The 14,932-nt window shown below is 35.6% G+C and overlaps 1 protein-coding gene across 1 annotated transcript in view; it reads left to right on the top strand.

Moving 5' to 3' along the window:
• The window catches only part of CPS1 (carbamoyl-phosphate synthase 1), a 177,335-nt gene that overhangs the window by 46,647 nt on the left and 115,756 nt on the right, over positions 1–14,932 (top strand). Inside the window, exons 11-18 of the mRNA XM_070956779.1 lie at positions 2,847–2,945; positions 4,023–4,118; positions 5,631–5,820; positions 7,133–7,290; positions 9,116–9,244; positions 11,506–11,650; positions 12,525–12,735; positions 14,434–14,632. Of these exons, the coding sequence (XP_070812880.1) occupies positions 2,847–2,945; positions 4,023–4,118; positions 5,631–5,820; positions 7,133–7,290; positions 9,116–9,244; positions 11,506–11,650; positions 12,525–12,735; positions 14,434–14,632 (1,227 nt within the window). The remainder of the gene's footprint in view (positions 1–2,846; positions 2,946–4,022; positions 4,119–5,630; positions 5,821–7,132; positions 7,291–9,115; positions 9,245–11,505; positions 11,651–12,524; positions 12,736–14,433; positions 14,633–14,932) is intronic.

The raw sequence follows: 14,932 nt of genomic DNA, 5'->3' as shown, positions 1-14,932 counted from the left end.
GTACAAGAAAGGTAAAAAAGGGACCTAATAGTATTCATTGGAGTTATTGTATTCAAAAGACATTTTAGAAAAAAATGCATTTTAATTGCTTACTGACTTTCTTACTTTACTGAAAAAAGATTGAAATTTATCAAAGACAAGTAATAAATGCGCTCAATGGAACAGAAAAAAACCCTTTATAAATGTTGAGCTAATCCTCCAGTCTGAATTTGGGAATCTCTGTAAGACTGAAACTTTATATGTGAGGAGGGCAGGTAGATGCAGATGTCCAACTTACACAGGAGGAGCAATGAGTTTAAGATATAAGTAATATTTCCCTTCATCCACCACTCTTCTCTGCAACCCTCAAACTCAACTGTTTCCTCCAGATTTAGAAATGAGAATTAGCCATACTTTCTTATCTATGTGATTGTTGCCAAGCTAAGAGGAACAGGCAAGAGAGTGAGAACCTAACAAGGAAGCAGACCTGGAAAATTTGGGAAGCTTCTCTGACTACCTTGACAGCTAGATAGAAGAAAAGAAGTGAGAAAGTTATCTCCTGAAACAAACACAGAAGATAAAAGATCTTGAATTCTTAAGACTAACTAAAGCTATCTGCCTCAGAAGACCTATGGGAGATTACTTCCTAAAACAAAAAGGAATGGAAACGGAGGAATGACAAATACAGGATATATTCAATTCTCCCAAATGAAGAAAACCTACCTTCAAAACAAAATATATAGACCCAATCACCACTTTGTGCAAGATGCTCAAGAAAAGGAACTCAGTGAACTAAAATTCTGTTCACTAAATGAGATTCTGGCAGATGAATTCATTAAGCCTTTACTCCAAGATTGGTATGACATCCCTCAATAAATTATGAGAATTGTGATTGGTGTATGAGTCAGTGAGAAGGGATATTAGAGGCCCAAATCCAGGGATACCAAATTTTCAGTGCACCTTATGATCTACTGGCCACAGGCAGGACATCGGTAGCTAGATTCCAGACTTTATTTATCCCTGTAATATGTCTCTTTTAAAATTAACACTATTTCTATCATAAAACATGCTTTACTAATTCTTGGTGAGATACTATTTTCATCCTCAAGAAATTCACTACACAGAGGACTTTAACCTGCAAGAATGAAGTGAATAAATAATGCAGTAAATTCAAGCCTGGGAAATACAGCTAGGGAAAATTTCACAAGATTCGTAATGGACAACCACATTATTCAGTTTAAATTTCTGAGGCAGATTGTTATTATATCTTTGTAATAAACAAGAAATTAAAGATGGGTAGATTTGGTCCATGATATGAGCAAGCCAAAGTTATTGGCCAATAAAAACCCACACAATAGAAATCCACATTTATATGAGACTCTGTTGTAAATCAACAGCCGAAGCTCCTAGTTGTCATTTAGATTTTCATGCAGATTGTATGAGAAGTGTGCATTAAATTTCTCAGGCCCTTGGTTGTTTAGTTTGCTTGGGATATAATGCAAAGAATTTATTTATTAATTAAGTTAATTATTAATTAAAGTAATTAAGTTCATAACCTAATTATCAAGAGAATGCTAATGAAACTAAATAGCAAATTCTGGAGGGATAATTTTGTTGGCTTGTTAAGTTATTGTAATAAAAACATTCAAATCCTTTGCTTATGATAGTAATAACAGAATTTATGTGAAGCGCTTCTTTATGTATATTCATTTGAGGAAAAAAAATACAGCATCTAACTTTTTCTAACTGCTTGCTTTGATGTCCCAAACTGGTTCCAAACTGACTCGGGACTCAGGAAGCTTCTTGGATGAGAAGCGAAACGTCTTCAAGGAAAAACAAAGAAAGTCCAGTTGCCTTTTGAAAAAGCAACTTTGGGGCAATCCTGGATGATTGAGAATCTCCCTAGACATTTGCTTGCTTTTATGTTAAAATACTTGGGGAAAAAATGGTTAGGATAAGTAATCTGAAGTAAGGTTGTGTATGTGGAAGAAGATGATTGACAAATAATAGAGGTTAAATGTAATAGACTGAAATTGTGCCTCCTGAATGACTTGTGTGGGTATGTTTTTGTTTTTTGCTTTTTAATTCTTTTCGGGAATTTAAATGAGCCCTGGACCTAGATCATCTCTCAAGAACAGAATGAAATGAGAGAAGAAAAATTGAAATGGGTGAAGAAAAAACTCATAAGACTTAGGAGACTTGCATAATTTAAGCATGTTTGATCACAAAATCAGAAATACTCTTAAAGGAGATTATGTTTAGGACTGTTTTAGATCAGTGGCTCCACAGTATAGCCAATAATAATTTGTCCTCCTTTACCACACAATTTGAATTGTTCTTTTTCTCCTTGTGTACAGGGTCACACTTTATGAAACATGACAAATACACACTAGTTTGAATTAACTATTGTGCCAATTATAATTCTAGAATTCTATTCAAATGGGATGAATAATGAATATAGTCTTTTTTGAGACTGCTATACTTTATACATAAGGGATGGGGTGGCTCAGTGGCTAAGACGCTGAACTTGTCGATCGAAAGGTCGGCAGTTCAGCAGTTCGATTCCCTAGTGCCGTGTAACGGGCTCCCGTTACTTGTCCCAGCTTCTGCCAACCTAGCACTTCGAAAGCACGCAAAAAATGCAAGTAGAAAAATAGGGACCACCTTTGGTGGGAAGGTAATAGCGTTCCGTGCACCTTCGGCGTTTAGTCATGCCGGTCACATGACCATGGAGACGTCTTCGGACAGTGCTGGCTCTTTGGCTTTGAAATGGAGATGAGCACTGCCCCCTAAAGTCGGGAATGACTAGCACATATGTGCAAGGGGAACCTTTACCTTTACTTATACTTTATTGTTTATTTTTCTAGTTCATATTTGATTCATTTATCTCGCTCATCAAGAAGGGAAAAGATACAAGCATTCCTTCAGTGCTGCCCAAAATCACAGCTGCAACTTCAAGAGTTGAGGTCTGTATATTACTGTGCTTTATTTTATCTTTATCTGAAATATTAGCCATATTGATTATTGCTGTTATTATATGAACTGGATAGAAACATTACTAGAAATCTGCATAACCAAAATTCCTTGCTAAAATTGTCTTGATTTTGTTACACATGAAATTTACATTAACACTAGTTTTGCTACAAATGATTATTAATATGATGAAGGTTGGAATGCATCCTTTTAGTATATAAAGGATAATTTTTTACTGGTTTATTTAGAGTTATAATCTATTAGATCTTCATGACTTAGGACATGTCTCCTTGAGGTGTAATCTGAGCCACTGTTCATCATGGTTCTGTTTTAGAACTTGCTTTGAATGGCAAGAATCGTCTACTAGTCACAAGAAAGGTTTTTGCTTATATTCCAGAATGCAGCAATCAGCCTCTTCTTACCTGGGCTCATGTAAGAAGAGTTTCCTGACTAAACATTTCATTTCTACCATTGTGGAGACATTCTGATTTAACAAATTATATTTGTTACTGCATTTTATCCCCCCACCCCCCCAATCCTAAACCATTTGTACCACAGACTTAGTCATGCTGCAACCTAGCAATCTGACATGAGAATCATAAAGTCTAACTTTCCAGCCCCTTATCACAGAATGTGTTCCTTTGAACAAAGCTCAAATTCATGATTGGCGTCCATCAGTATTGTTGTAGCTTAGGGTTGAACTGTGAAGTCCTTGGTGCTTTCCATCCAAAAGGTAGACTGTGTAGCTTTTCTAGATCACTTGAGATTAGAGCTTCAAGAATTTCCAGCTGTCTAGCTACCCATAATGGTTACTAGTATTTGAAATGCTTGAAAATTAATGTCCTTCTCATTGCAATTATATAATCAACAGGAACAGAGTGAAAGGGGAAGCATCAATTATTCCTGTTAGAAAAAAAGAAGTTAGGGCATAGCTTCCTTGATTTAAAAAGGCTGAGAATGTATGTGCTAATATAACCCCAAATTGTTGACTGAGATGGACTGCCATAGAAATTGATTGATTGATTGATTGAATGAATGAATGAAAAACGGACTTTTCTGATTATTTTAAGGTTTCCAAAGTCCTCATCCTAGGATCTGGTGGTTTGTCTATTGGTCAAGCAGGAGAATTTGATTATTCTGGCTCCCAGGCTGTGAAAGCCATGAAGGTAAGAACAAGGACATTGAAATGCTGGCATGTGCCATAGCCATTCCTGCTCTTTCAGACAAGAAGATTTTGTTCTGCTTTTATAAAATCTTTGACACAATATAGAAACATGACATACTAACTGCCTCTATTATTCATTGAGAATGAACTCTGTACCTCCCCTGAACTTCTAAGTGGATTCCATTATTAATAAGCATGCAATGAAATAATTCACATAAATGATTTAAGGTGATTTACTATAAATGGTAAAAAGAGTGTTTGATTGTGAATAAATGCATTTTATTATTTTCTACGTCAGCTTCGTATCTGTTACTCTGTTCTGAGGATGGAAGTGCAAATAATATTTTAAATGATGTGGCAACGGACAGGTAACAGATCTCTGGATTAACCAGAGCACAAATCACCATGTAGGCTAAATTTACTGAGATGTTCAGGGTTTATGTATGCTATTACTGTAAAATAAACTTCCAGTAATTTTGGTAATGCAGTAAAAATAAAGTATTTTTGCTGCATTACAAGTACTATCTGCAACTTTGCATTAGACCCATATTTGCAGAAGCAAGTAACAGACTTTGAAATCCTTGAATTATTTATGAAATATGATATCTTACAGGAAATAGCTTTATAAATGGGATAATAATTGGGTTTCTCACTGTACATGCAGTTAGGGATAAAGGAATCTTTTACCAGTCTTCATGTTTGGATTTTTACATAATATCTTTCTAATAAAGAGATTAAAATTATAATAGCACAGTATGAGGTATGGATTACAAAATGTGATTTCATTTTTTATTTTTATGTTTTTGAGAGAGAGAGTGAGAGTGAAAGAGAGTGCCCATCGGATTTCTGGTTGCTAAGAGCAATTCTCCCTTCTGAGAAAATGTGCATGATGCACCCAAGTGAAATATTTTTCATTTCTAGTGATTTTAATATGAAAGCTAAAGACTTTTGGGGTGTTTAATCTATTGAATCCAATGCCATTTAAAGAAGCTTAACATTGTCTAGATATTTTTCTGTTACCTTTTGTGATGTAACAAGTGAGTTAAAGGTGTTTTTTATGTCATGTGTGACAAGGGAACTTGGATTATAATATTTCAGTCACAAAAAATCCTTTCTACTAATAGTCTGCATGGGGTACATTTTTTCCTGATTTCAGGAAAACATGTTCATAATTATGAAGGCTGGGAAGCCCTGAATTCTCTAGGCTAAAGTTTCAATGTCTGATTAAAGTGATGCATAATAGAGCAATGATAAGTATGCCTAAGTACAATTGCCATTGCAGACCTTCCTCTGAATTATTTTAAATGTTTAATAAGGCAGCTACACAAACTTATGAAATGATGCGGCTCCTTTAAGGAAATGCAGCCAGCTGCTAGTTGAGCACTCCCAAGTACTCAAAAAGCCACTTTTATCTTTAAAAAAAATAAATAAAAGTGTTGACTGGCTTATTATTTAAACTTACTTTATAACTTTAGATTTACTTATGTAAATTCATTTTGTTTTGTTTTTCCAGGAAGAAAATGTGAAAACTGTTCTGATGAACCCCAACATTGCATCAGTTCAGACAAATGAAGTTGGCTTAAAGCAGGCTGACACTGTTTATTTCCTTCCAATCACCCCACATTTTGTTACAGAAGTCATCAAAACAGAACGACCAGATGGATTAATTCTTGGCATGGGTGGACAAACGGCTCTGAACTGTGGTAAGTTATAGGATTTCTCTAATGCATCAGAGAAAATCCTATGAAGGTAATCCTTGATTTACAACCCTTGACTTGGTAAAAGTCAAAAACTGACTTACGACTAGCCCTTGCCCTAAGATCATTACAAGTGAAACAGTGATCAAAATTTGGGTGCTTGGGAATTGACATGTATTTACAATTTTTGCAGAATTGTTATGTATAGGGTCATATAGGGCCAGCTGGCATGAATGTGCATCAGTTCTATTCTGGTGTAAGAAAAGTGGGAGTTAGTTATTTCTACAATTTATGTGCCATTCCATTTCCAGAGACTCTGAGGAACATATAATATTGTTTGAAAATAAAAAACAAATATGATAACATGATCTTACTCATCCCCAAATGCCTTTCTGAACAACCACATTTTTACATCATTCCAAAAATGTAGCAAGGAAGGGGTAGTCAGGAAATCTGAGAATAAGCAAAATTGGGAGGGAGAGTCCCTGAGAAGGCTCAGGCCTCAAGAGATCACCAGGGTCATGTGATCACCATTTGCAACCTTCCCAGCCAGTTTCCGATAAGCAAAGTCAATGCAGGGTGGGGGAGCCAGATTCACTTAAGGGATACAGTAATTTGCTTAACAACCATTAACAATACAAATTTTGGTTATGATCATAAGATGAGGACTTCCTGTATCTGTGAGAAAAGGTAACACAGACCAAATGTAAAATACAGGAAAGGAAGCATTTCAAAGAGTCTGTGTCTTAATTCAGTGGCTGGGAATTCAACTTTTTCTGGAATCCATGTGGTTCTGTTTCTTTGGTTTGTCAATTGTGTGGGCTTGACAGGTTCCATCATTAAAGGAATTCCTCCTTCAGGGACTCCGGGCTTGAGCCTTCTCAGGGTCTCTCCCTTCCAATTCTGCTTACTCTCAGATATCTTGATTACCCCCCTCCCCCGCTACATTTTTAGAGTGATTTAAAAATGTGCTTATTCAGAAAGGCATTTGGGGATGAGTAAGATCATGGTAACTGGAAAGGTGCATTAGTTATCGTTTCATTAACCAATATTTGTTTTTAATTTTCAAACAATATTATATTTTCCTCAGAGTCTCTGGAAATGGAATGGCACATAAATTGTAGAAATAACTAACTCCCACTTTTCTTACACCAGAACTGAATTGATGCACATTCATGCTAGCTGGCCCTATATGATCCTATATGTAACACGATGGCCTGCCTTCACTTCCCCATCATAGCTAAGGAATCAGTTGCTAAGGAGAAAAGATTTCTGAACATTTGTGAATGCTAATTGATCCAATTCATTCTGTGTACAGGAGTGGAGCTGTTTAAACGTGGCATTTTGCAGGAATATGGAGTGAAGGTCCTTGGAACATCAGTTGAATCTATCATGGCTACTGAGGACAGACAGATGTTTTCAGACAAACTGAATGAAATTAATGAGAAGATTGCTCCCAGCTATGCTGTGGAATCGGTAAATCAAATTTCAAATAATAAATCTGGTGATAGTTTATAATGGCTGAACTGGTGATGTGTCTAAGTGTGGAGGCCATGTCATCCTAACTGGGGACAGGATATAATTCTCCATTTATCATTGCTCTGAATATATTTTAACTCACAAATATATATGAAGAAGGCAGGAATAAAGCATAATTCTAGTGAAGGGAATATATGGCATCCCATTTGCAGGCAGGTCTAGAGTATATTTTGAAAGTTTTCCCTTTCAGTCTATCATTTGTCCCACTGTCTTTGTATGAATAGTGGTGCTGCTGCAGCAAACTTTGTCTCTCCAAAGACCTTACAAGTTGAAAGGTAAAGGTATCACCATGCCATACACCCTAGTCTCTGCCTCCAGCTAGAGAAGGTGCCATTTCTTCACAGTTCTTCATCACAGGCAGATCTATCCAGTTCTGGCCAGGGGTAGGACAAGCAGAGAAGAAGCACTACAGAGCCTACCCACTTCTCTTCTTCATGACCCCAACTTAGTTCTGTTAATGGAAAAGTCAGATAACTTGATTGAGCATTTGCAGTACATTAAATACAGAGGAACTTTAATACAGAATACAGAGGAAAATACCATTCTGATATTTTACTGGGGGGGGGGGGTAATTGTTTTTGAGCAAATAACTTCAATTTTTAATATTATTTAAATGCTAACATGATTTAACAGTTAACTCAAAATGGTTTTTGTCCTATTAAAGTCCATTGATTATAAAGTAATGAACAACTCTATTGATAGGGTTAGGTTTAGGCAGTGGTGGGATTCAAGTAATTTAACAACTGGTTCTCTGCCCTAATGATTTTTTCCAACAACCAAGTTGGAAAAAGAGCCTTGGTAGTACAGGGGTTTAAGGCACCCTGTTATTAAGCTGGTTATTTAGACCAGCTGCCTGCAATTACTGCAGGGTTCGAATCTCTCCAAGGCTCAAGGTTGACTCAGCCTTCCATCCTTTCTAAGGTAGGTAAATTGAGGACCCAGTTGTGGGGGCAATAAGCTGACTTTGTATAAATATACAAAAGGATGAAGGCTATTGCTGAGCACATTGTAAGCTGCCCTGAGTCTTCGGAGAAGGGCGGCATATAAATCAAATTAAAAAAAAAAAAAGTTTGCCTAATTGCTCAGAAAGTTAACAACGGGTTCTCCTGAAGTGGTGTGAACTGGCTGAATCCCACTACTGGGGTTAGGACAATGAATTTGTTCACCCCCAGATAAATCATTCTAATTTTGTCATGACTTTTATTTTCTAATCCCTTTTTTTTTAACTGCTAAAGAGAGTTACCCTTTCTCTCTCTTTTATGGAATCCTTTTGCAGACTCATTTTAGTCTGGGTTAATAATACTATTACAGGTAGAACTGTTCTATGTGTGCACTTAAGAATTCCTGAGAGCAGATCTTGAGCAATGATTAGTGAAGCAGGTTTCACAATTATAACAGAAAAAAGATTTATTTAAGGAAAAATAAACAAAGTCTAGCAGTTAGCTAATGATATCCTACCAGGAGATGAATGAGAGTCCATGCTTTATGTATGGATGCATGAGAAGAAAGGCAAAGGCAAGGGAGTAGAAGTTAGCAATTTCTTAGATAAAAATAGGGGAGAATGATAGAGAAAGAGAGAGCAGAGAGTAAATCCTTAAATCTCTACCTACCATTACCCATTGTGGTCAGTTAGTCATAAGGTGAGGAAAAGTCAATGTTATTGAATATCCTGAGAGAATCTTATCTATTCCCATGAAGTGTGTACACAGGAATATGTTATCTACTGTTATCTTATTTTCTGTTCATTTTTGTATTGTGGCAGATAGAAGATGCTTTGGAAGCAGCAGAAAAAATTGGCTATCCTGTTATGATCCGCTCAGCTTATGCCTTGGGAGGACTAGGATCAGGTTTATGCATTGACAAGGAAAGTCTCCTGGATCTTACTACCAAGGTATTGTTCTGGTTGTTCTTTGGTAGTATTTTGGTATCACACCTGAAACTCAGGGATCATCTGCCCAGAGTCACCTTGCAGGGGAGATGGGCAGCATAACATTTAATAAATGAAATACATAAATCCAAGGTGGAAATCGGGGCACAGCAGGCAGAGTCATAAGCCATAGGTTGGACAGTGTGTACCCTGAAAATTCAGTTTCAGCATCTTTGTTAGTATACGATGGGAACATCAAACACCAGCAGTACTTCCATCTGACTATTAGTGTAAATACTCAATATTATATAATAATTATACAAATATATAAATAATATAATAATTAGCACTTTAACATTGATTTGAATCCATCAGATACTGAAAAAATAGGTTTGTACATTAGACATTACCTCATTGTTACAGCTATTTTATGTTAAATAAGAACATATAAGTATAACATCTGTATATATAACTATACCCTTATAATTGTAATTAATCAAAAAATAAATAACTGTAATTTATAACAAATAAATAATTATTCTATAAAATAGATATAAAAACTGCCATAAGTTTTTATAATAACACACAATAACAAGAAAAACATGTAAAATTGGAAGTTTTTTTAAAAATCATCACTCCAAAGTAATAACAAAGGTTTGAACAGAATGTTCACAAATTATTTTTTTAAAAATAAATTAATTTACAAAGGAAACTAGCATTCCATTTCCTTTTACCCTAGTCCATGTATTTTCTAAGCAACTAGCAAATTCAGCCTGAAAATTCATTTATCCATTTATCCAATTTCACCTTTTCATATTGATATATTTTATGATAATGGATAATGAAACAATCAGTATCCAATAATATTTAAAATATTAATATTTTTATTATATTTGTGTTGATGGATAATCTTCTGTAGAATAAAGCATTTTTTTCTGCCTAGGGAGTTTATAAAACTTGCTAACTCTGAAAAGTGATGGATGGATCCTCAGAACTGATGGGTTATGTGGGGGATGTCATTGGTATCTGAAAATATGAACAAGGGGACAACCTCAATAGATTATGGAAATGGAAACACTTTCATTCTTTGAAGTTCTCATCCTTTGGAATGGATGAGCTTTTCACCTTTGGAAATCTTTGCCTTAATAACAAAAAATTTAGCCATAGGGAGGGCCTCTGTCACTGAAAGATGTTAGGATCATAGCCTGCTTGCAAAGGAAGAGAGACATCTTTACTTAGATGATGTATGGGAACACTGTTGTGTACTCATGATTAATTGAACCATACTATGAGAATTATTGAAAGGAAGCAGAATACTATAATGCCCACTTACATTATATACAAAATAATACTATTAAATTGTAGCCTCTGGAAATTTAGAGTCAGAAAATAAAGTAAAGCATATTTACCATTTTTGTAACTAGATAAACAGAAATCATCCCAAAGTAGATTATTAGGCATCTTATTCTAGTTCAATATGCAAATAGCTGACAGTGGAATTTTTTTTCAATGCTGGCAAAAGATTAATGCTTTCACCATAGGCTTCTGGCCAGATTATGATGTTAAGGCTTTGGCTCTCTGCCATCTATGGTGACCACCTCATTCTGCCAGATGGTAAAGTTAGATTTGAATACAACAAGCAAGCCAAATATATGTGATTAACTGGGGAGAAAATGTTATTTTCCTGAGGTTTATTTCTTGCATATTTTTAAATATAAAATATACTATTGAATATAAAATATCAATTTAAGCTTCAAGGCTGGTCTCTATTGACAGACCTGTTCCCTTTGTTTTTGTTCATCTAAAAGCCATCTAAATAGTGACTGATACAGTATCATGAAACTCTAGATTTGGAATGTATTTTGACTAAGAAAACTTAGTGTGTTCATTAGCTTTATAGATATTTCTTGCTTCATGCCCACTCATTCAGCAATCATTCAAAGTTACAATGGTGCTGAAAAAGGACATCCATCTGTACTTCAGAGACCTATCCACACGACCCCCATGCTCCCTGCAGTAGCCACCCACACTCCAGAGTCTTGTTTGTGATATTCTTGCCATCCTGCAGCATGCACCCATCTATGCTTCATGATGATAAACAGATTTTTGGAAAATTTCACTGAAAGTATTGTGCATTTCTTTATGTAGTCCAGCTGCTCTTGCAAGTCTGTTTTTATTCATAGAAATAGCCCTTTGACACAACTGTTTCAAGAGCACTAGGAAATGTTAATTTTTTTAGCAGAACTATAAAACTTTATGACTTTCTCTTCTCTATAATCATCAAGGCATTTGCAATGACCAATCAAATTCTTGTGGAGAAATCAGTGGTAGGATGGAAGGAAATTGAATATGAAGTTGTGAGAGATGCAGCTGACAATTGTATCACTGTCTGCAATATGGAAAATGTTGATGCAATGGGAGTTCATACAGGTATGTTTGCTTAGCTCATTGTCATATTGTTATTTAAAACTTTGTCATTGGAGTCCCAAGGCTTAATTCTGACATCTGTGGGACTATAGTATTGATCCAATGTCCCAAATCCAGTCTTAACACCAAATGCCCCCTTTAACCTCCATCTCTGTCCAAGGTTTGGACATTTTGACCTCAGAGATTGCCAGATAGGGATATGAGAGGATTGGTTAGTTGGTTAGAATCATTAAAACAGCCATGTTGTTTGCAAGCTTGAGCTTTGTTTTGCTTGAGGTATATAAATGAAAAAGCTGCTTTAATTATTACAAAAAAGTCTTTTTAATGCACTCCCGAATTTCATGAATCACTTCTTTCAAATATTTGGCACAAAACTAATATGTATTAATAGCTTCAAGGAACCTTGAAAAGATTTGAAATTGTAAGGAATAACTCATTCATCTGGAGCATTATTGCAGCAGGTAGGTACATATATACAGTAGAATGCAGTTATTTTATTACAGATTCAGTTTCATCAAAATTATGTGGAATTCAAGATACACGGAACAAAAGATTGTTAAAAGTTGGTCAGCATGTTAGAATCTTTCTACTTAATGTGTCTTATAATGCATGTGTGTACACATGCATGTATGTATATTTTTTGTACATTGTCTACTTCCAAAGGCTCAATTTAAATTTTATTTTAAATTGTATCAAATAAATAAATTTGCTTACAGTACTAAGTACATTTATTCCCTTGCATTTTAGTTCTGTGCATGCTTATTGATAATCTATTTGTTGGTTTAAAATATGTCTCTAGCATTAATACAGATCAAACATTGCACGGTTAGACTAAATCATGATCACTGCTATCCAATTCTTTTTCTTCTTCAATTAGGAGATTCTGTTGTGGTGGCTCCCAGCCAGACCCTTTCAAATGAAGAATTACAGATGCTACGGAAATCAACCATCAACGTTGTCCGCCACTTGAACATTGTGGGGGAGTGTAATATCCAATATGCCTTAAATCCCACCTCTCTGGAGTACTGCATCATTGAAGTTAATGCTCGACTTTCTAGAAGCTCTGCCTTGGCATCGAAGGCCACAGGGTAAGTCTGGAAACAGTAATGGGTGGACAGTATGTAAAGGAAGCATTTGGAATTTTTTTTTTTTTAAAAAAAAGCCTTTGGAAATATTTAAGTACGTAGCCAAACATACGTCAATTTCAGTTAAATTCATGAATGCCTTCTTCATATATTTAATACATTTCTAATTCTGTTGTGTTAAAATTAATAATTAAGTGTATGAAGAGACTTCCCAGGGCTGCATGCAGCCTTCACCCTCAGGCTGGACACTCTTTCTAGAGTTGCTTGATTATCAGTACTGTATGTCATGCATGTCAACTTTGATGTCTTTTCTTCAAGGATTCCTTTCATGCCTGGAGTGAAAAATTAAATTCTGTAGGTGTACAAAGTATGCTGTAACCTTAGGGGTTTTTTTTCTTCTTCTTCTTTTCCTCGGGAATGGAAATGCTGAACACAGCTCAAGCAGACCTTACTAGATATTCCCCGAGTCTTCCAGAAATCATGAGGAAGCTAAAAAGATTCTGAAGCCTTGAAGAAAAATATTGAGCAAAATAAAGTTCTGTCTGTCTTGAAGAAAAATAAGTTGTCTGGTCTCTATGTGCTTATTGGACCGAACCTAAGGGGTTTGTGCAGCTGCTGTAGGGTTGAACTGTATCAGTGTTTCTTAACCTCAGCAACTTTGTAAGATGTGTGTATTCCAGTTCCCAGAATTCCAGCTGGTTGGGGAATGTTAGCTGGGGAATTCTGGGAGTTGAAGTTCACATATCTTACAAAGTAACTGAGGCTGAGAAATACTGAATTAGATGATCTTTGTGATCTTTTCTCTACAATTCTGTGATATGCAAAAGCTTTTGATTCTCTGTGCTTTTCCTCCAATAGCCTCTTTTGTTTTGATTCATTATTTCATGTGTAAATGCACATAGAATAATTTTACAATGTATATGGTTTTCCAAGCATTAACCAACCATACTTGGTTTTATTTGCTGTACTCAAGATCAAATGAATACTGTCTACTACAGCATTCTACATTTTCAGTAGTCTAGACAATAACTGTAAGAAATATACATTATACAATGTTTCTGTCCTTCAAACATACTGAAGAAATATGGGCAAAAGAAGCTACACCACTAATTTGTTATGAGCTGGGCCCAATGTTTAATATTTATTAAATGAACTGCATTTCCAAGCAGTGAACAATAAACTGAAATATAATGTCACTTAAATAAACAATTCTTTAAGTGTTATATCACTGGAAGTTTTCTACTAATGTTTGGATGGTCTGAAGATTCCTGATTTGGGCAGAGGGTTGGTCTAGAAGATCTCCAATACCATTCACTTAATAACCATTCAATGTTACAACGGCATTGAGAAAAGTGACTTATGACCGTTTTTTACACTTACAATCATTACAGCATTCCCATGGTCATGTGATCAAAATTCAGATGCTTGGCAATTGAGTCATATTTATGACAGTTGCAGTGTTCCAGCAAAGTCAATGGGGAAGCCAGTTTCATTTTACAATCATACTACAACTGCAGTATTTCACTTAACAACTGTGGCAATAAAGGTCATAAAATGGAGCTAAACTCACTTAACAACTGTCTCACTTATCTACAGAAATATTGGGCTCAATTATGGTCCTAAATTGAGGATTACCTGAGTACTTTCCAACCTATGATTCTGATTACCTATGAAAATATTTCTTTTTGTTCTTAATGCCAGGTATCCTTTGGCATTTATAGCTGCCAAAATAGCTCTTGGGATCCCACTACCAGAAATTGAGAATGTAGTATCTGGAAACACCACTGCCTGTTTTGAACCAAGCTTAGATTACATAGTAACCAAGATACCACGCTGGGATCTTGATCGTTTTCCAGGTGCATCCAACAAGATCGGGAGCTCAATGAAGAGTGTGGGTGAGGTGAGTCCACTGCTTTCCTCATTTTCTGAAGAAATAATATTCCTCTCAAAATGTTATTGAGATCATTTGGCAATGTTGAGGATAATGTTGAAAATGAGGAGGGGGAAGAAGATGCAGTAGTTCAGAATGTTTCTCAGACACACCCGTACTCTAAGATTACTAGCTGTATAACTCATGGCAGAAGTAAGATGAATTAGAACTCTTCTTTGAGTTGTAGTTCTACCCATTAACCATTGCATTTTACATTCATAACCACAATAAACACCCTCTACCAGCAATGAATAACTTATTTCAGGCTCA

This window comes from Pituophis catenifer, unplaced genomic scaffold (assembly GCF_029215685.1).
Source record: "Pituophis catenifer annectens isolate HBS135680 unplaced genomic scaffold, rPitCat1.0.hap2 SCAF_1, whole genome shotgun sequence".
Lineage (NCBI taxonomy): Eukaryota > Metazoa > Chordata > Lepidosauria > Squamata > Colubridae > Pituophis > Pituophis catenifer.
This window is presented reverse-complemented; position numbering and strand designations above follow the sequence as displayed.